At 57.6% G+C, this 19,706-nt stretch overlaps 4 protein-coding genes across 4 annotated transcripts in view; 3 read left to right on the top strand and 1 right to left on the bottom strand.

Annotated features, from left to right (window-relative positions):
* Window positions 1-3,028, top strand: part of WDR62 (WD repeat domain 62) — a 32,512-nt gene extending 29,484 nt beyond the window's left edge. Inside the window, exons 25-32 of the mRNA XM_036492528.2 lie at window positions 127-237; window positions 465-602; window positions 799-910; window positions 995-1,121; window positions 1,204-1,255; window positions 1,365-2,039; window positions 2,489-2,637; window positions 2,729-3,028. Coding sequence (XP_036348421.2) covers window positions 127-237; window positions 465-602; window positions 799-910; window positions 995-1,121; window positions 1,204-1,255; window positions 1,365-2,039; window positions 2,489-2,637; window positions 2,729-2,992 — 1,628 coding nt within the window. The 3' untranslated portion in view covers window positions 2,993-3,028. The remainder of the gene's footprint in view (window positions 1-126; window positions 238-464; window positions 603-798; window positions 911-994; window positions 1,122-1,203; window positions 1,256-1,364; window positions 2,040-2,488; window positions 2,638-2,728) is intronic.
* Window positions 3,029-6,288: 3,260 nt separating this feature from the next.
* Window positions 6,289-8,466, top strand: OVOL3 (ovo like zinc finger 3). The gene is made up of 4 exons (XM_012929774.2): window positions 6,289-6,685; window positions 6,773-6,837; window positions 7,474-7,675; window positions 8,139-8,466. Exons 1-4 carry the CDS (start codon window positions 6,592-6,594, stop codon window positions 8,345-8,347), a joined length of 570 nt encoding a protein of 189 aa, XP_012785228.1. The 5' UTR covers window positions 6,289-6,591; the 3' UTR covers window positions 8,348-8,466.
* On the bottom strand, window positions 8,403-9,595 carry POLR2I (RNA polymerase II subunit I). Its single transcript, XM_004595032.2, has 6 exons — window positions 9,368-9,595; window positions 9,232-9,286; window positions 8,950-9,023; window positions 8,794-8,868; window positions 8,651-8,702; window positions 8,403-8,508 (listed from the first exon to the last, which is right to left on the bottom strand). Exons 1-6 carry the CDS (start codon window positions 9,424-9,426, stop codon window positions 8,446-8,448), a joined length of 378 nt encoding a protein of 125 aa, XP_004595089.2. The 5' UTR covers window positions 9,427-9,595; the 3' UTR covers window positions 8,403-8,445.
* Window positions 9,596-9,989: 394 nt separating this feature from the next.
* On the top strand, window positions 9,990-19,466 carry TBCB (tubulin folding cofactor B). The gene is made up of 6 exons (XM_004595031.3): window positions 9,990-10,106; window positions 10,401-10,544; window positions 16,688-16,784; window positions 17,194-17,385; window positions 19,080-19,152; window positions 19,276-19,466. Exons 1-6 carry the CDS (start codon window positions 9,993-9,995, stop codon window positions 19,388-19,390), a joined length of 735 nt encoding a protein of 244 aa, XP_004595088.2. The 5' UTR covers window positions 9,990-9,992; the 3' UTR covers window positions 19,391-19,466.
* Window positions 19,467-19,706: the final 240 nt, after the last annotated feature.

Below are 19,706 nucleotides of genomic sequence, written 5' to 3' on the forward strand. Positions count from 1 at the left end.
GGGGTGGTTGCTCTCATGTCCCCTTTCTCCAGAAGAAAGCCAATGCCCAGGGAGGCCAAGCCCTGCGCCCTGGCTTCCCCAGTGTGGGCCTGATGGCGGCTCCTGCCCCACTCCCTGCTCCTGCAGACTCGGGCGAGTCAGAGGCCGACTTGGAGTGCACCTGTGCCGTCACTCTTTCCTCCCCTCCACGACCTGACCCAACCCCCCGGTTTGCCCTGACGCTGCTCCCCCTACAAGGTAAACCAGGAAGCAGGGGGAAGGGCAGCACCCAGGCCTGGCCAAGGGTGGGCACAGGCAACAGCCACTGGCCCCACACAACCCCGACCTTGTGCTCACTGAACCACAGGGGCCCAGCAACAGGGTATGCTGGGCAAGTCCCACTCTCCACAGGCAAATGGCGTCTGCCATGACTCATGTTGACAGCTTCTCCTACCTGCCCCTTCCTCCTCCATCGCCATGTACAGGCTGCCCAGGCCCTTCGGAAGAAGAGCTGGCCCGGCCTGAGGGGCCCAGCATGGCCAACGGCTCCCTGCCCCAGACTCCTGAGCAGGAGAAGTTCCTCCGGCATCACTTTGAGACCCTCACCGATGCCCACCCTGAAGGTAGGGCCCAGCCCGCCCTGAGCCCCACCCGGGTCAGTGTCAGAGACCAGCCTTTCCTGCGGGACAGGCAGACAGATGTCACCTCTGCTGACCGGGCAGCTGCTCCTGTGGCTCCGACTGGACCTCCATGGTTGGCGGGGTGGACTCTTGGCCTGCAGCCCTGCAGTGCTTCTCAGGTCCCTCGCACCTGTCCCAGAGATCTTCCGCAGCTCCCTGAGGGATGTGAAGGTCTCTGAGGCTGAGGACATCTTCAATCGCCGGCTGAGCATCTCGGCCCAATTCCTCTCACGCCTCCAGACAACATCCAGGTAGGAGCTGGAGACCCCCGCAGCCCCTGCTCCTCTCCAGGCCAGCGACTGTGCGTCCCCAGCCACCTGGTTTCCACTTCACAGGCTCGCCCACCCCTTCCCGCCCCGGCTGTCCCATCACCTCCTGAAGTCTCCTGAACAAGGGGCAAGCCCACCCAGAGCCGAGGCCCTGCGAGCAGGTACTGGCCACGCCTCCCCAGATGGGACCCATGTGAGTACTGGAGCTGCCTCCCTCCGTGGCTCAGGGTCAAGAGCCAGGAGGTCTGCTCCTCACCACTGAGCTATGCTTGCAGGTCCTCTCGGGGGAGAAGGCTGAGGAGACCTCAGAGGTCTGGTGCCCACTGGGTGAGTGCCTCCAGGCCTGTGAGAATGGCCCTAGGTGGCCAGGCCCCACTGCCACACCAGGTGGGAAGCAAGCCATCCACTCACTCTGTACCATCTGCTTCCTTTGCAGCCCCCCGCCTCACTGGCCCAGTGTCCCGTGTCCCCACCTCTCCAGTGCCACCCACAGACAGGAAGCTTGCAACACCCACATCTGTCCCTACCCCAGGCCTGCCTCAGGGGATCCACACCCCTGCCACCTGTGCCTACACGGAGACCACTGCCAGCTCCCATGCCAAGATCTCACGCAGCATCTCCCTCGAGGACAGTGAAGGCTCTCTCAAGGCTGAGCTGGCCAGGCCCCTGAGGAGGCCCTCGTCTATGGGGGAGTTGGCCTCGCGGGGCCAGAAGCTGTACCCCATCACCACCACAGTGACACCCAATGCTGGCAGAGAGGGCCAAGGGCCTGTACTCCCATCCTGGGGCAACCATGAGGCCCGGGCCAACCTGAGACTGACCCTGACGAGCGTCTGTGATAGGCTCCTGCCAGCCCCACCCACGCTGGACTCACCCACCATGTGCATCTGGTCCCAGGAGCCCATGGATACCCAGCCCTGTGTCACGGTCCCAGCAGCCCGTTTCCCAGCCCCCAGCCCTATGGATGTTAATGTCCTAAGGCCCCACGTCTCTGCTTTCTTCACGAGACTCCCAGCTCCTGAGCCCCTGCACTCTCCTGCCCGCTCCAGCAACCCAGAGGCCAGGCCTGGAATTCCTGGTAGCACTGCTCCCCTCCTGGACCCCACCCCTGGTGAGTACCTTCCTGGCGACAAGGGACTGAGCCTCAGCTTCTGTTGCCTGGCTCAGCTCCAAAGTGGTGGGCTCCTTGAGGTTTGGGACCCTCATGTGTTGCTCACCAACTGAAGTATTCAGTAGCACCTCACTAATGTTAGGCTCTGGGGACACAGTGGTGAACAAGCCTAGAGAGAGCGGACATCATAACTGAGGGCAGTGCCCAGACAAAACCCATAGGGAAACTACAAGCATTGCAGAGCACTATGTTCTGGGGCAGTGGGGGCCCCATGGAGTGGAGAGAGAGGAACAGAGGCCTGCTTTCAGGCGGGGAGGCCAGGGGACCCCGGGGTATAAGGTGGCAACGCTTGCGACAGAGGGTCTGCTGTGGACTGGGCCCAGCCCTGGCCTCTCTGAGACCAGCTGGGCAGCCCAATGTCTCGCTTACTGCTCCGTCTCTATCCCCAGATGCACTCAGTCTCATCCAGGGCAGTCCTGGCCACTGGGGACCACCAGGCCCTCTGGCTGAAGTCCCACCCCCAGAGCCTGGCCGCACAGGGAGGGTTGTGCACAGGCTGCGGACTGCCTTTCAGGAAGCCCTCAACCTTTACCACACGGTAAGCCAGGCCCGAGGCAGGGAGAGGGCTGAGCAGCTCCCTTGGGACAGCCCAGCCAGGGTGGGTGCTGACCAGATGGTGTCCCTTACAGTTGGTCTCCAGCAGCCAGATGGGGGCCGAGCAGCGGCAGGCGCAGAGTGAGCTGGCATCCACCTTCTTCTGGATCCACAGTCAGCTGGAGGCCACCGACTGGCTGGTTGGGGCAGAGGTTAACCCTGCCCAGGTCCTGCCCAGTCCAGGTGCCACCAACCCACCTTTGCTATGCCCACTGGCCAGCCCAGACTTGCACGCCATGCTGGAACACTACTCGGACCTACTAGTGCAAGCTGTGCACAGGAAGGTGCGGGGGGACTAAGGCCAGCAGCGCCCGCCCCCCATGGTCCTGCTGTTTCTGAACAAACAGATGTTTTAAGAAATAAAGTGACAGGCTTGGAGCAGTGGTCCCTGGATCCTATCCCTGCCTGTCCACAAATAGGGGGCGGGGTGGAGGACAGAACTTAGGACCACCAGCCCCAGGACCCACACATGTTCCACACCCAGGACGGTCAGCATGGGACAAGCAACAGTGGGGTCCCAGGGCCTGGCCTCCCACATTGCCCGCCCCTAGCCTGTTGTGCTGCAGCCAGAGGGGGTGGGTGATCTGCCCAAGGAGGGGCCAGCCCTTCCTGCACCCTCCTGATGGCTTGGAACTCGCTGGGGCCGCTATGGGCACCTGCCACCCACCTCGCCCCCAGCATGTGCATTACATATGCTGGCTTATGACCCCTGGGCCAGGCTGTGGTCCCAGCCACAAAGAGCCAGTCCCATCTACTGGACAGTCACTAGCTGTACCCCCAGGCCACCCTGCAGCTGGAACCACTCCTCTTGCCTCAACATCACGTGGAGCCCCAGCACTGGTGCCAGCTCCCCCGTGCAGCAGGCATCTTGCCACATGTGTCTGCTGGGAAGCCAGCAGGAGCAGAGTCTCTGTACCCTACCCCTCTCCAGTTTGCTGAGACCAGGAACACTCCCCTACCAGCAACTGGCTGGCCCAGAACCAGAACTGATGCTCAGCCCTGCTGGCCTGGTGCCAGAGCTGGGCCTTTGGTCGTGAGGGTGGGCCATCTGCTGCCCTAATGTGCACCATGCAGTAGCTCACAAACAGCCCAGTGCCTGGTAGCTGGCAGCCAGCCCTCCTAAACATGAGGGTGGAATGGGAGATGATCAGGCACAGCCCCAGAGGGGAGGGGCAGGGAGGATGCAAAACAGTTAACCCCGCCCAGTGTGTTTGCAACAATCAACACAGGGACCAGTGGCCTTGGGAGAAATAATGTGATGAGCATGGAGCTGTGCCAGAGGAAGGGACGCTCCCAGCCTGTTCTGCGGAAGCTTCCTTCACAGTACCATCTCCCCTTGGCCTACTAGCAGCAGTGACTGCCAAAACAGCTCTGAGGTGCTGGGATGCCAGGCTTGTGCAAGGCCCTGCAGCTACAGCTACATGCAATACAACAGTTATGAGATCCTTAATTACAGATGGCCCTACTGTGGCCGGGGGTTCACCTAGCCACCCCCAGCTGAACGGCTGCCAGTCTTCTCACACTGTCCCAGAAGAAACGGGCCGAGTTGGGGCAGGAAGGGGACAACTTGCCCAGGTTGTGCAATTTAGCACTGCCTCCTTCCTTCACTGAAACAATCATTAGGAGAATGAAAGAAATGAAATATTCCTGTGGCCCAGCACAATGGCTCAATTAGCTAGTCTTCCCGTTGTAAACCCAGCACCCCATATGGGTGCCAATTCATGTGCCAGCTGCTCCACTTCCTATCCAGCTCCCTGCTTATAGCGTGGGAAAGCAGTGGAGGATGGTTCAGGTCCCTGGGACCCTGCACCCACATGGGAGACCTGGAAGAGACTTCTGGCACCTCATTCCTGATCAGCTTAGCTCTGGCCATTGCAGCCATTTAGGGAGTGAACCATCGGAGGGAAGATCTTTCTCTTCTGTAAATTTGCCAGATGTATACAGAGAGGAGGAGAGACAGATGGGAAGGTCTTCTATCTGCTGATTCACTCCCCAAGTGGCTGCAATGGGTGGAGCAGAGCCAATCCAAAGCCAGCAGCTTCTGGGTCTCCCACACAGGTGCAGGGTTCTAAGGCTTTAGGTCATCTTCAACTGCTTTCCCAGGCCACAAGCAGGGAGCTGGAAGGGAAGTGGGGTCGCTGGGATTAGAACCAGCGGCCATAAGAGATCCCAGGATGTGCAAGGCAAGGACTTTAGCCAGTAACTCCAGCTGGGTCTACCATGTGGATAGCAGGGACCCAAGCAGCTGCTTTCCTGGACATTAGCAGGGAGCTGGATCAGAAGTGGAGGAACAGGACAGGAACTAGCCTCTAATATGGGATGCTAGCCCCCTAAAAACCTTTCGGGCTCACAGGAAGTTATCTCTGAATCCCCTCCCTAGATCAGAAACTTTCTGGCCCCACAACCCTCCAATTGTTCACAACATGCCTTGGATCACTCTATTTGGGCTGAAATTTACTTAATTGAAACAGAGTTACAAATTTTTTTTAAAGGTTTATTATTTTGAGAGATCGCCCATCAGCTGATTCACTCCCCAAATGGCTGCAACAGCCAGAGCTGAGCCAATTGGGAGATAGTAGCCAGTAACTTCTGGGTCTCCCATGAGGGTATAGGGGCCCAAACCTTTGAGCCATCCTCTTCTGCCTTCCCAAGCCCTAAGCAGAGAGCTGGACTGGAAGTAGAGCAGCTTGGACATGAACTGGAACCCATATGGAATACTGTTGCCACAGGTGGATTATCCTGTTGAGCCATGGCACTTGTCCAAAAACCATCTTCTATCCACTAGGTCACTCCTCAGATGGTAGGTTACTCCTTGCAATGGCCAAAGTTGGGCCAGACTGAAACCAGGAGCCAGGAACTCCAACCAGGTCGGCCATGTGGGTTCAGGGGCCCAAGCATTTGGGCCATTTTCTGCTTTCCCAGGGACATCAGCAGGGAGCTGGATCCAAGCAGAGCAGCCAGGACTAGAACTGGCTCTCCTACGGGATGCCAGCATCACAGGTGATGGATTTACTTGCTGTGTCACAACACTGACTCCCTCCCCTTCTTCCTTGTTCTGGACTGCCGCTGGTGTGTCTTCCCCATGGACTTAGGTATTGATTCTCAGTGCTGACCTAGACCTGGCCTGGAGTCGGAGCTCGAAATATTGCTGGGTAAATAAATGAAACAGCTACATGGGAACTCAAGACCTGCAACCTCTGATTAGGAAATCAAGACCTTGAGCCATTTACAACAGCCTGGCCCGGATGCTGGCCATGAGGACCAGCTTCCTGCATACCCCCACCCCCGACTGTGAGGAATGGGAGGAGTGGTGTCCCAGGCAGTCGCTGGGAGTCAGACTAGGCATCAGATTTTAACACCTGTTCCACCTGAACCGGGCTCTGGGCGTCTGAGGATGAGGTAGCCCTCGTTGTGCTCTGGAGCAGGGCAATCACAGTTGCCCCCTCTACTCCTCCCTACCTAGACAGCTGCTAGGATTTGAATAACCAAGCTGACTGTTCAATGGCCGGGAGTGACTGATTTGACTGGCAAACAGCCCCTCAAGCCCCCTGGCTTGCCCATACCATGGGGGAACACTACCCCAGCCTCGTTTCCTCTCCCCATGCCAGAGAGCCTCACCAGGCCTGTCTACCTTTGCTTGACCCTCCCTGGGGGGGTCCCAGTGCTGCCTGCACCTGCAGGCTGGAGAGGCCCCTCAGGAACTGGACCTGGTGGGGGGGGTAACTGCAGGCAGCTGGGTCAGCTTCCTGGCTTCGTCAGCAAATTTGCATGAGGCGGCTCCTCCACACTGGCCCCGTTTCCCACCTGGGACAGTCCTCTGGTTGAGGTTCTGCAGCAGGTGGAGGCGGCAGTAGCCCTGCAAACGTGGATCTGTGCCTGTCTCCCTATTCCTGAGGTGATGCCCCGAGCCTTCCTGGTCAGGAGCAGGCGTGTGCAGCCACCCAACTGGGGCCACCTGCCTGACCAGCTCCGGGGCGATGCCTATGTGCCAGGTGGGCCCCTGTCTGGACCTGAAGGGGAAGGGTGGGGGTGGGGTGGGGAAGGGACACAAAGCATCACCATCTAGCCTCTCTCCTCAGACTGCAGCAGCCTGGGGGTGCTGCCGCCACGCCAGTCCGCCAGCCTCGTGGACTCCTGGGCAGCGGTGAGTCTACAGCTGGCCTCTGTCTGACTCAGTTTCCTCCCTGCCCACTCTCAGCCTCACTGCCACTCACTCACAAGCCACCTGCATGTGCCTGCTAGCCTCAGGGCTTTCCTAGCCATGGTCCTTCCTGATCCTCCTTTTACAGAAGTAGGCCCAGCACAAGTCCCATTTCCCCATCCCATAGAGATCTCTCGGTGCAGAAGGGCAGAACAGGTGACTTGCTTTCTGGCCAAGGCTACAGGACAAGGCGGGAAGTGAAGTCTCTCAGAAAGGCTGGTTGAGCTGTGTGTGCCTTGTGAGAAGAAAAGCATTTGTCAGAATGAAGAAGCTGTGTTCCTGGTTATCTGAGTATTTAGTGAGAACGAGGCACTGTTTTAGGTACCATGAACTTAGCAGGAGTAAGGCCAAAGCCCGCGGCTGTCTCAAGCTTATATTCCATCAGGGGACAGAAGGACAGGGGGTTTATGGCACTTGCTATGGAGAAACAGAGTTGCGGTAACAGCCAGGGCAGGTGGCAGGTGCACCCACACCAATCCCTCCTGGCTTTCCATCCTCCTCGGCTCTGGGTGCTCTGTAAACACTTGTTCGTACAGGAACAAAGGCGGGGAGGACCTAACTCTTGTGTCCCTCTGGAAGCCCACACAGGGCACCTTGGCCTCTGCTCCTAGAGGCCCTGAGACACTTGGCTGTCCACTCTGCCCCAAAGCCTTCCCGCTGCAGCGCATGCTGACACGCCACCTCAAATGCCACAGCCCAGCACGGCGCCATGTATGCCACTGTTGTGGCAAAGGCTTTCATGATGCCTTTGATCTCAAGCGCCACATGAGGACTCACACTGGTGAGTGATGGAAGGGCAGAGGGGCTGGTGGTCCCTGGGTAGGGATAGGGTGACATGGGAGGAGGTGCCAGGCAGATGGGTTCCTGGGATATGTGCACATGGGGCGGGGATGCGGGCAGCAGCAGGTCAGACTCCACGCAACTTGTCCACTCCACTCCTCCCACGCCCCGCAGCGTGAGTTTAAGGTGGCACCTGCCAAGAGGCCTGGAGGGAAGGTGGGTGCTTGGTTAGAGAATTAAGAGGTGTTAGGGCCACCCAGGGGAAGGCACATTCTGGTGGGGGAGTGAGGACATGAGGACAGCAGTGCCTGGCCCATGTTTGTGAGCTTGGAGGGAAGACCGTGGCTCATGGGCATTGCTGTCTGAAGGGCTTGGAATACAGACTGGAAGTGGTCAATGTGGGAGGGTGAGATGGGGTGCGGGATCCGTGTGGAGGCTGCCGCCCCACTCCCTCCTCTGCGCAGGGATCCGGCCCTTCCGCTGCGGCGCTTGCGGGAAGGCGTTCACCCAGCGCTGCTCCCTGGAAGCGCACCTGGCCAAGGTGCATGGGCAGCCAGCCAGCTACGCCTACCGCGAGCGCCGGGAGAAGCTGCATGTGTGCGAGGACTGCGGCTTCACCAGCTCCAGGCCGGAGGCCTACGCGCAGCACCGCGCCCTGCACCGCCCTGTCTGATGCACTCACTCGATGGGCATCCCACCACGAGGCAAATACATGAACCAAACCGGGGTGCAGAACCTGCCCTTTATTACCCGCGGCGCCCGGTGGGGTGGTCACTCGGTCCAGCGGTGGCCACAGTGTGGGGCCGTGCACACATAGTAGAGGCGCATGGCGTCCTGGCAGAGAGTGGGCACAGTTAGCAAGGGGTCAGGCACCGGCGCGGAACCCTCCCCTCACACAGGGCCTCGCCCCCACAATTGCTCTCCAAGAAATCAGGAAGGCCCAGCCCGGTTTCCCAGAGGCAGGTGCACCCCTCACCTCGGCCCGGGCACTGTGGGACTGGAAGAACACCGCCTCCTTGTGGCCGCACCTGGCAAGGGAGAGGGACGGCACGGTCACTGGGAGCTGGCCACAGGTCCGGCCGGCGGGCACGCCCCCTCCCACAGGCCGGCCCGGCTCACTTCTGGCACGGGTGGTCCTCGGTCCGCGGCAACGTGGGGTCCTGGGACACGTCGGCAATGATCTGGGTCAGCTCGCTGCGGGAAGAACCGGGTGTGGGGTCAGTCGTTCGGCCTCGCGAGCCTCACCCCCACGCCCGGCCCCGCGCTGCCACTCACTCCACTTCGTGCGTGATCTTGTTAACGTAGATACAGCTGTTGTCGGCTTCCTGCTGGTAGTCACAGTTCCGGCACTGCGGGAGCAGGAGTGCAGCGGGGACGGGGTCAAGGCGAGACCGCGGCAGTCCCGAAGGGGCCGGGAGGGCAGGCGGGGGGTACGGGGAAGGGGCTGGACACGGCGGGAGCGGCGGGCTCGCTCGGGAGAGCCGGGGCTCATCAGGAGCGACCCCGGGACGCGCCCAGGACACGCGGCGTGGGGGCGCCCCGCAGCCTCGCGCTCACCGCGTACAGCAGGATACGGTTCTCCTTGTCTTCCTTGGGGTACAGCATGTTGTTACTGCGGGACAGGGGCGGCCAGGGGTTAGTGCTGGAACTGGTGCTCCGTCCCCCTCACACACACCTACTTCCCCGACCTCACCATTCCTGGCAGAATCGGATACCCACGAAGCCAGGCTCGTAGGTCCCGTCCGCTTCCATGGCGACGTCCGCCCCGCTCAGGCTAACGGCGCTTGCGCGGCCCGCGCGCTACAAGCCGCGGGAAGGGTCAAGTCCTGCCGCTTCGCCAGGCACGGAACCGGGGGCGCCTGGCGGAGTGACTACTGTCCTCAACCTTAATTCATCCCAAACAACCGCTCCCGATGTCCAGACTCGCCTCCCCCCAATGATACTTCTCTAGTACGACAGCCGGAGGGGAATCAGTGGAAGGAGCCCGTGCACTTTGCCTGGCTGTGGAAGCCTTTTACCCTTGGTGGAAATGGTGCACTCTTGCCAGTCCCGCCCTTCGGCTTCGGCCCTGGCCGCTTCCCGGGCCGCTATTGGGAGGATTGGTGAACCATCATAAAAGACCTCTCCAGATTGGCTGAGCCTCTGTGAGACTTCGCCCTCTTCCTGGCGGTGGGGGAGCAGGCACGGCGGTGATTGGCTTTCTCTTGAAGGGAGGTCGTGGATTGGTCAAAACCGGGAGCAGAGGGCGGGGCTAATAGCCCCAAAGCAGAGGCGGTGTCTGGCGGAGCCGGCGTGAGGCGGCGGAACCGGGGTGCGGGATGGAGGTGTCGGGGATCTCGGCGCCCACAGTGACCGTTTTCATCAGCAGCTCCCTCAACACCTTCAGCACAGAGAGGCGGTACAGTCGCAGCCTCACCATCGCGGAGTTGAAGGTGTGGCCCTGGGGGCGGGGTCAGGACGCGTGGGGGAGGGGCTTCCCGGCGTGGGGGCGGGGCCGGGAGGATGCGCGCTTTGCCCGGGGCTGGGGAGGGGGCGCGGACCCTGAGGCGGCCTGGAACGGCGGTGGAACTGGGCCTCGGCCGGGGCGAGCCGGCAGGGCCGGGGCGAGGCTGAGCGGGCGGGTCCTCAGAGCTGCGCCCCTGGTTGTCCGGAGCCGGGGCTGCAGCCTCAGGGCCGAGGATGCAGCCCCTGGCACGCGTTCCCCTCACCCGGCCTTTCGCCCGCAGTGTAAACTGCAGCTGGTGGTGGGCAGCCCCGCTTCCTGCATGGAGCTGGAGCTGTATGGAGGCGATGACAAGTTATACGGCAAGTTAGATCGAGAGGATGCACTGCTGGGCTCCTACCCCGTCGACGATGGCTGCCGCATCCACGTGAGGCCACCCCGCCCGTGAGCCCTGCCCTCACTCAGCCACAGCACCTACTTGCTGTGCCCTGCCCAGGGGTGAGAGCCGGGATAGGCCCCACTCTCCCCTGAGGCCTCGTGGTGAGAGACACACCTGTCGCACGACGGTGTGACCACCCAGGGGAGGAAGTGCAAGCCCAGGTTAGCTGTCCACCTGGGAGTCAGAAGGAAGAAGGAGCGTTTTGAAGGCCTGACCAAGGAGCACAGGAGGGAAGGCATGCCAGAATGTTCAGAACCTGTGAGATGAGTCACGAGAGGATGGACAAGATGGGGCAAGGCAGAAGGCAGAGCGCCTCAGTGTGCATCGGCTGGGTCCTCTGTCCTTGTCCCCTGCTCCACCCCCCAGCATGCCGGAGGAGGGGCACACGCACGCACACACATACCCCTCGGTCTGCACCAGCCCCGGGTGAGCTATAACACACACACACACACATGCCTCACTCTGCACCAGTCCCGGGTGAGCTATAACACACACACACACACACACCGCTCAGCCTGCACTTGTCCCAGGTGAGCTGTACCTCAGGGCCTGTGCCTGCTCATATAAATCTTTAAGCTCTCCCCTCCCCTTGTCTGCTTCCCAGTAGGTGTTCAGCACACTCCCCCTTGGACATACACGCTAGGCTTTTCTCCTGTTGGTCTGGCTTGCTGTCAGTCTTTGATCTCCCCTCTCTGGTTCCCTGCCATGTCCCTGGCACCTCACTGTTGAGTGAGTTGAGAGGCCTCAGATAGGGCTGGGAAGACGGTGTCATCCTGACATTGCAGTGCAGTGGAGGGCTGGCACTGGCTTTCATGGCTGGGATTCTGACCCCAGCTGTGTAACCTTGGAAGTCAGAAGCCCCAGAGAGCTGGTTCATTAGACCCCTGTGTTGAGCCGTATCTGAGGAGGTCCCTGCCGTGGACCTGCCCACCGTGTGAGTTAGATGTCAGCTAAATGACCACAAGGCCACAGGCGAAGGAGCCATGGAGGTAAAGGCCATGGAGCTGGGATTCCCTGTACAGGAATGTCTGGGAGGACTTCCTAGGAGAGGTGCTTCCTGAGTAAAAAGCTAAAGAGAGGGAAAGGCAGGGGGCTTCAGAGGGAAGACTGAGCAGGTGCAAGCACACTGAGGCTGGGAGGAACACAGTGGTCGCCCAACGCTCACATGGAAGGTCTAGGAAGCCGGGAGGGCCAGCCCAGCCTGGGTGTTCCCAGGCTGCCTGGGGCTGGAGTGGGGAAGGAGCTGCTGCGTGTCCAGTGAGGAGATGAGGCCTGGACCGGGGCCAGGGCAGGACGGGACTGTGTGCTGGGTCCCCCGACCAAGCCGGGCAGCCCCAGCCTGAGGAAGTGAGTGGATCAGGGTAGGCAGTGGGCTCCACGGCCAGGACTAGCCCATGCCTAGGCATTCAGCTGTAGGCAGGCGGTTTTAGGACGATGGCCCAGAGGGGGGCGTTCCTGGGGAATGGTGATGGTTTTCATTCAGGGGCCGTCTGTCAAATGTGTAGCAGGTGGTCCTTCCGATCACTCAGGGAATGGTATTGTGTGTCATGCTCAACCTGTGTTGTTTTTTTTTTTTTTAAAGATTTATCCATTTTATTACAGCCAGATATACACAGAGGAGGAGAGACAGAGAGGAAGATCCTCCATCCGATGATTCACTCCCCAAGTGAGCCGCAACGGGCCGGTGCGCGCCGATCCGATGCCGGGAACCAGGAACCTCTTCCAGGTCTCCCACGCGGGTGCAGGGTCCCAATGCATTGGGCCATCCTCAACTGCTTTCCCAGGCCACAAGCAGGGAGCTGGATGGGAAGTGGAGCTGCCGGGATCAGAACCAGCGCCCATATGGGATCCCGGGGCTTTCAAGGCGAGGACTTTAGCCGCTAGGCCACGGCCGCCGGGCCCTCAACCTATGTTTGAGACGCCCGCATGCTGTTCGGGGTGCTGGTGCAGCCCTGGCTCCTCTACTTCCAGTCTAGCCTCCTACAGATGAGCCTGGTGCCTCAAATACTTGGGGACCCCAGTGACATCCAGGAACCTGGGTTTAGCCTGACTCAGCTCTGGCTATTGTAGATATTTGGGGAATCAACCAAAAAATGAAAGATCTCCCTCTGTGTCTCTGTGTCACTCACTTTTCAGGTAAATGAAAATTGACATTAAAAACAACAACAAAAAAGATAAATGTGTAAAAGTTTGCAATTGGTGTGTTTATAAACTGTATTCACCTAAAAACTCAACTGTGAGCACAATTTATACTTATGTGACATTCGACGCCTATATATTTACTTGATGCTTAATGCAAAAAAAAATCAAAATCAACCTCCATAATTCTAGCTCAGTAGTGTCAAAACAGAAGCAGTTTTTTAAAAAGATTTATTTATATTGGAAAGGCAGATCTGCAAAGAGACAGAAAGATCTTCTATCCGCTGGTCCTCTCCCCTAGTGGCTGCAATGGCTAGAGCTGAGCCAATCCAGGCAGGGTCCCAAGGCTTTGGGGCCGTCTTCCACTGCTTTCCCAGGCCACAAGCAGGGAGCTGGATGGGATGTGGGGCAGCTGGGACACAAATCGGGACCCATATGGGATCCCAGTGTGTGCAAAACAAGCATTTAGCTATGCCCAAAACCAATTGTTTTAACCAAGTAACAAGTCTCCCAGCTACCAATCCACTATTTTGTGCAAAAGTACTGTAAGACTGCTCATGCTTCATTCAAGTTCAGTAAGGTATATTTCTGTGTTTCTGAAATACAGCTAGTTTTAGATTTTTTTTAATTAAATTATTTCCATTTTATTTGAAAGACATAGAAAAATCTTCTCTTTGTTTGTTTATTCCCAAGACAGCCAGTACTGAGTCATGCTGAAGCCAGGAGCCCTGAATTCATCTGAAAATCTGGGTTTCCACATAGCTGACCGGGCTCCAGTCCTTGAGCCATCACTTGCTGCTTCCCGGGGTTGAGATTGTCAGGAAATGAGTGGGAAGCACAGGTGGGACTCAAACACAGGGCTCCAGCATAGGGTGTGGGGGTCCCCAGGAGTGTCTTAACTGCTACAGCCAGCCCCTGCCCCGAAGTGGGGCCAGCATTGTGGTGTGGTAAGTGAGGTTGCCACCTGTGACACCAACATTCCATAGGGGCGTTGGTTCAAGTCCCAGCTGCTCCACTTCCAGTCCAACTCCCTGCTAATGTGCCCAGGGAAGCCGCAGAGTATGGCCGAAGTCCTTGGGCTTCAGCACCCATTGTGGGAGACCCAGGGAAAAAACGGTTTCGGCCTGGCCATTGTGACCCTTTGGGGAATGAGCCAACAGACAGAAGATCTCTGTCTCTCCCTCTCTCTGTAAGTCTGCTTTTTTACTAAATAAATACATCTTTACAAAAGGAAATAGTACTTCTGATTATAATTGGCCTTAAAATGGTGAATGTTATTATGTATTAACAGAAAGCAAATGAGAGACACAGAACACTTCCATCTGCTGGTTACCTCCCCAAATGCCTGCAGGAGTCAAAGCTGAGCTCTGTCCAGATCTACCACATCATGGCAGAGACCCAGGCACCTTAGCCGTCCTCTGAGGCTTTCCCAGGCACATTAGAGGGAGCTGGATCTGAAGTGGAGCAGCCAGGATTCAAGCCAGCACTCTGTTATGGGATGCGGCCTCAGTCCACCATACCACAACACTAGCACCAGTCCTCAGCTTTGAAGGCGGATCAGAATTCCTCGGGGAAATTTTTTTTTTAAAGATTTATTTATTTTATTACAAAGTCAGATATACAGAGAGGAGAGACAGAGAGGAAGATCTTCCGTCCGATGGTTCACTCCCCAAGTGAGCCGCAGCGGGCCGATGCTCACCGATCCGAAGCCGGGAACCAGGAACCTCTTCCGGGTCTCCCACGTGGGTGCAGGGTCCCAAAGCTTTGGGCCGTCCTCGTCTGCTTTCCCAGGCCACAGGCAGGGAGCTGGATGGGAAGTGGAGCTGCCAGGATTAGAACCGACGCCCATATGGGATCCCGGGGCAGGTTGAAGGCAAGGACTTTAGCCGATAGGCCACGCCGCCGAGCCCCCTCGGGGAAATTTTAACAACAGCAGAAACAAACAAAATACTTGCAGATTTGCTTCAACTAGATTGAAAGCATTTTCTAGGAATCAGCTTTGGATTTTTTAAGTGTTTATTTTCATTTTACTTGAAAGAGAGGTTTTCCAACTACCAGTTCATTGTCCAAATGCCCACAGCATCCAGGGTTGGGCTAGGCCTAACCCTACTATCCCTACCCTATTATCCCAGCAACCCAGCCCGAGGCCGCTGTCTCCTGGGGTACACAGCGGCAGGAAGCTGGATCAGAAGAGGCTGAGCCTCAACCCAGGCCGTCTGCTGGGGGCTGCTGCTCCCTTTTCTTTGTTGTTTTGGTTTTTGATAGTGGAAGTAGAGTCTTTTTAAAAAAATATTTACTCATTTATTCAGAAAGTAAGATTTACAGAGAGAAGGAGACACAGAAAGATCTTCCGCTGGTTCACTCCCCAAGTAGCCACAACAGCCGGAGCTGAGCTGAGCTGAGCCAATCTAAAGCCTTGGGCCATCCTCAACTGCTTTCCCAGGCCACAAGCAGGGAGCTGGATGGAAACCTGCATCCATATGGGATCCGAATGCCTGCAAAGCGAAGACTTTAGCCACTAGGCTACTGCACTGGGGTCCCAGGCAGCCTCTTGGGCAGTGTGCCCATTGCAGGACCAGCGTTTCCAGGTGTTCTTACAGCTGCTCTGAGGACAGTGCACAGCCTTGGTCAAAGCGTGTGTGCAGGCTGCAATTATGTGGGGTGCATTGTCCTGCATGGGTAGTTTTAGCAAAGTGTTTAAGGGCATAACACAAAATAATACATAATACAATAAATAAAACACAAAGTAAAACATTTTTATATTCTTACATGTAAGGTCCCAGTCAAGTGAGTTGTGAGACCATAATTCAGGTCTCCCACATGGGTACTGGATCCCAACCACTTGGGCCATCCTCTGCAGCTTTCCCAGGCCACAAGCAGGGAGCTGGAAGGGAAGTGGAGCAGCCAGGATTGGGACAAGCACACCCAGACATAGGTTACTGGCATCCCATGATGTCTTATCCGTTGGCATCATCATACCTGCCCCAGAAAGCAGATCTTCTTCAGGATCTTTGGCTCAGAGGCTGCTTTTTGTTTTGCCTGTTACCACAGTGCTTCAGGCCAAGCACCCTTGGCTGTGCTTGACCCCCCTCTTTTTCCTCAGACCCCCCCCATGGGGTCTGTCAGCACCCCAGCTGGTTCCATCTGTAGAATCTGCAGAATCTAAGCTCTTCTTTCCCTCTTCCTCCCCACCCTGGCCCAGCCTCCAACCCTTCCCTCCTGGACATTCTGGCAGCCCCCTCCCAGCCCCCTGCTCCTGGAGGTAGCCAGAGGGAGCCTGTGAACCCCAAGTCCTCTCAGAGCCAACTCCATCAAGAGCACACAGTCTGCATGATCTGCTGAGTCCCCCACTCCTAGCCCACCGCAATGGCGAAGGCCAAAGGCACACCCACCTCTGACCCTCTGCACCTGTAGGCAGTGGCCCAGACAGCCCCTCCTTCCAGAAGGGTGTCTCCACCACCCTGCCTGGCTCCATCAACTTCCGTGGTGTATATCCCCAGCATTTGTCATCCTTGGGTGTTTAAGATGAAGACCTGTTTGTCTGTGGTTGGTCTCGCTGCCAACAGAGAGTAAGTGCATCTGTGTCTGTCCTTGGGTGCCCAGCGCAGGGCCCTGGGGCACAGAGGAGCTCACTGGGCACCAAGTGTAGGATTGAGGGGGTGGTAAAGTGGAAGAGGGGCTGGAGTCTGCAGCCCAGGGCCAGCAGAAGCAGCACCCAGAGGGCCATGGACAAGATGGCCATTAGGGCTGCCAGCAGCGTGAGGGACTTGTGGGGGTACATGCAGCATCCAGGGGCCTGGAGGCAGGTGAGGCAGGGGAGAGGAACAGTGCACATACCTACTGCCGTCCCTTCAGCCAGGCTCACGGGAGGAGAGATGAATGTGTCTTCCCAGACCAGCACCTGCGGAATGTTCCAGTGTGCTGCCCCATCCAGCATGCCAGGCCTCCCTGGCCACAGTGCCATCCCAGCTCACCTCCACCCCTCCCCACAGGTCATTGACCACAGTGGTGCCAGCCTTGGGGAATATGAGGACGTGTCCAAGGTAGAGAAATACAGGATGTCACAGGAAGCTTACGACCAGAGGCAAGGTACAGAGCCCCAGCAGCGAACGGGAGCCACGGGAACACCCCCGCGAGAGGCATTGCCGTGCCAGCCAGGGAGGAGGAGGCGGGGGCACAGATGGGGAAATGGGGGGTGGAGGCAGAGAAAGCCATGAAGGAGAGGTGCAAGGGGCTGCGGGCTGGGAGCAGGGTCAGGCAGAAGCTGGGGATGGTGCAGATGTGGTGGGGCAACAGCAGATGGGGCTGTGTGGCAACAGGAGTGTCTGGGAAAAGATCAGGGCATGGAGTGGCCAAGATGAGGGGGCTTCAGGACCTGGGTGAGGCGAAGGGGAGGCTAGAGGAGCAGCTAACAAACTGGAGGGTGCAGAGATGTGCCTGGGGTAGCCTCTCATCTAGCAGAACAGGCCACGCCCATGCCACACCTGCCTGTCCGCAGACTCCATCCGCTCCTTCATGAAGCGCAGCAAGCTGGGCCGCTACAACGAGGAGGAGCTCGCGCAGCAGAAGGCTGAGGCCGCCCAGCAGCTCGCCCAGCAAAAGGAGCAAGCAGACGCCATTACCGTGGGCAGCCGCTGCGAGGTGCGCGCCACTGGACAGGCCCCACGCCGCGGCACCGTCATGTATGTAGGTACGTGGCCCCCGGAGCCAGGGCCCACCTCCAGGAGGGGCACATTTCATTCTCTCAGCCACCTCGCTGAGACCTTGATGCAGGGACCCATTCCACCAGCCAGCAGTGACAGCCCAGCCTGGACCTGGACACATGACACGGGAGGCCCGGGCTGAGGAGCTTGGGAAGCAGAAAGAAGCAGAGTTGTGAATGCTGAGGCCAGGCAAGGAGAAAAGCCAGGAGGTCAGCCGTGGGGGGAGGGGAAGAGAGGAGGACCAGGAGCAGCAAGTAGCATCTCGCCTTCCCAGCAGCAATGCACACGGTTCCCGCTTCCCCACATCCTCACCGACACTTGCTGTTACTTTTGTTTGTTTGAAAGACAGAGGGAGAGAAGGGGAAGAGATCTTACTCCCACTGGTTCATTCTCCATCTCGGTCCCCTGGGTGGGTGTTAGGAACCCAAGTGCTTGGGGCCTCACCTGCTCCCTCCCCGGGTATTATACCAACAGGAGGCTGGTACCAGGACTGTGTGGTGTAGCTGGTTAAGCCTCCACCTGTGATACAGCATTCTGTATGGGCTCCACCTCCCATCCAGCTCCTTGCCAATGTGCCTGGAAAGCCAGAAGATGGCCAAGTGCCTGGCACCTACGTCCACTTGGGAGACACTGGCTCCTGGCCACAGCCTGGCCCAGCCCCTGCCATTATGTCGTGGATGGAAGATTCTGTTTCCCATCTTCTCTTAACTCTGTGTCCCATATAAATGAAAATCTAAAAAAAAAAATCTAAAAAGAAGCAGCAGCAGAGTATCCGGGACTTGAACCAGGCACTCCAAAGTGGGCGGCAGGCTTTCTGAGCCACACCTTGACCTGCTGTGCTATAACAGTTGTCCTTTTAACTTCGTGTTTTCGGTTTTTTTTTTTTTTTTTTTAAGATTTATTTACTTATCTTAAAATAGAATGATGAAGTGACTTTGCTTCCATCCACTAGTTGAGGCCTCAAAAAGTCACAATGGCCTGAAAAACCCCATCCTTGTCTAAACACTCAAGCCATCCTCCACTGGCTTCCCAGGCATGTGAGCAGGGAGCTGGAATGGAAGTGGGAAAGCCAGGACTCGAACCTGCACTCTACCAGAGGGTGCCTGTGTTGCAGGAGGCAGCTTAACGGGCTGCACCGCAGTGCTGTCCCCTCAGCTGTCATTCTGTTGATTGTGAAGTAGAATAGCATTATGCTTTTGATTTTTTCTTTGGTGCCTGATGACGTTGAGTAATCTTTTGCAGGTTTATGGACCATTTGAGTTTCTTTAGAGAAACATCTGTTTCCAAATCTTTGGCCTGTCATTGGATAGTTTTTTGTTTTTTGTTTTTTTGTTTTTTATCACTGGCTGTGTCTTGGTTGCTAGGACTTCCTTAACACACATGCACAGGATCTCTTTTCTCATGGTTGTGGACTCTGCAAGACCAAGGGTGGGCTGTCTGCACTCATGCTTTCTTTTGAGGCCTGTCTCTGGCAGTGCCATACCTCTCTGGTCTTAACGGTCACATCTCTGGCCGGGGTACTAACTGAACTGAGGGGGCGAGGCTGGAGCAGGGGACAGGCAGAGGGGCTGCGTTTTGAGTCCAGGCAGGAGCTGGCAGAGGGCCTGAGTGGCAGCAGGGAATGCTGCTAACACTGGCTGAGCTGCATTCAGAAGTTTCACCAGCATTTCTCCTCTGGTAGGCCTCACAGATTTCAAGCCTGGCTACTGGGTTGGCGTCCGCTACGACGAGCCGCTAGGGAAGAACGATGGCAGGTAACCCGTGTTCCCACAGGGGCTGTGCGTGTCTGTGGGTGTGGGGCCAACCTGCCCGCCCTGGCGTCCAGCACGGGAGCCAGGCTAGGAATCTAAGCACTGCCTCTCCCTCACACCCTGCAGTGTGGATGGGAAACGCTACTTCGAGTGCCAGGACAAGTATGGTGCCTTTGTCAAGCCATCAATTGTGACAGTGGGGGACTTCCCAGAGGAGGACTACGGATTGGACGAGATGTGATGCCCCCAGAAAGGCCAACTCCAGCTCCCAACTCGCCACCCGCTGCCCCTCCCTGTGTGTGTGCCCAACGCCTTTCCCTGCCTCGTCCTTACCTGGTGACAATTAAACACCATGGACTGTTGAGACTCATCCTTTAAATCCACCAGAACGCTGGGAGGTGTGGCCAACTCAGTGATTTGGGCAGGGGCTGGAAGCAGCCAGGTAAGTGAGGGCGACATCCTGGAACCTGGAACCTGGCAGAGTGAGGCTGGGACCCCTGGGGTTGCCCTTTGTCCTTTATTATTAAATGCCAGGTTCTGCTACTTCGACGGACCCC

Source organism: Ochotona princeps, chromosome 16 (genome assembly GCF_030435755.1).
Source record: "Ochotona princeps isolate mOchPri1 chromosome 16, mOchPri1.hap1, whole genome shotgun sequence".
Lineage (NCBI taxonomy): Eukaryota > Metazoa > Chordata > Mammalia > Lagomorpha > Ochotonidae > Ochotona > Ochotona princeps.

Excerpts from the sequence above, each read along its gene's own strand:
- TBCB (XM_004595031.3), top strand. The coding sequence starts at position 9,993 with ATGGAGGTGTCGGGGATCTCGGCGCCCACAGTGACCGTTTTCATCAGC. Across the intron at positions 16,785-17,193 it reads AGCTTACGACCAGAGGCAAG|ACTCCATCCGCTCCTTCATG; the intron begins GTACAGAGCCCC and ends GCCTGTCCGCAG. Across the intron at positions 19,153-19,275 it reads CTAGGGAAGAACGATGGCAG|TGTGGATGGGAAACGCTACT; the intron begins GTAACCCGTGTT and ends CACACCCTGCAG.
- POLR2I (XM_004595032.2), bottom strand. The coding sequence starts at position 9,426 with ATGGAAGCGGACGGGACCTACGAGCCTGGCTTCGTGGGTATCCGATTC. Across the intron at positions 9,024-9,231 it reads ACCGTATCCTGCTGTACGCG|TGCCGGAACTGTGACTACCA; the intron begins GTGAGCGCGAGG and ends CTGCTCCCGCAG. Across the intron at positions 8,869-8,949 it reads AAGATCACGCACGAAGTGGA|CGAGCTGACCCAGATCATTG; the intron begins GTGAGTGGCAGC and ends TTCTTCCCGCAG.
- OVOL3 (XM_012929774.2), top strand. The coding sequence starts at position 6,592 with ATGCCCCGAGCCTTCCTGGTCAGGAGCAGGCGTGTGCAGCCACCCAAC. Across the intron at positions 6,686-6,772 it reads GGGCGATGCCTATGTGCCAG|ACTGCAGCAGCCTGGGGGTG; the intron begins GTGGGCCCCTGT and ends CTCTCTCCTCAG. Across the intron at positions 7,676-8,138 it reads CCACATGAGGACTCACACTG|GGATCCGGCCCTTCCGCTGC; the intron begins GTGAGTGATGGA and ends TCCTCTGCGCAG.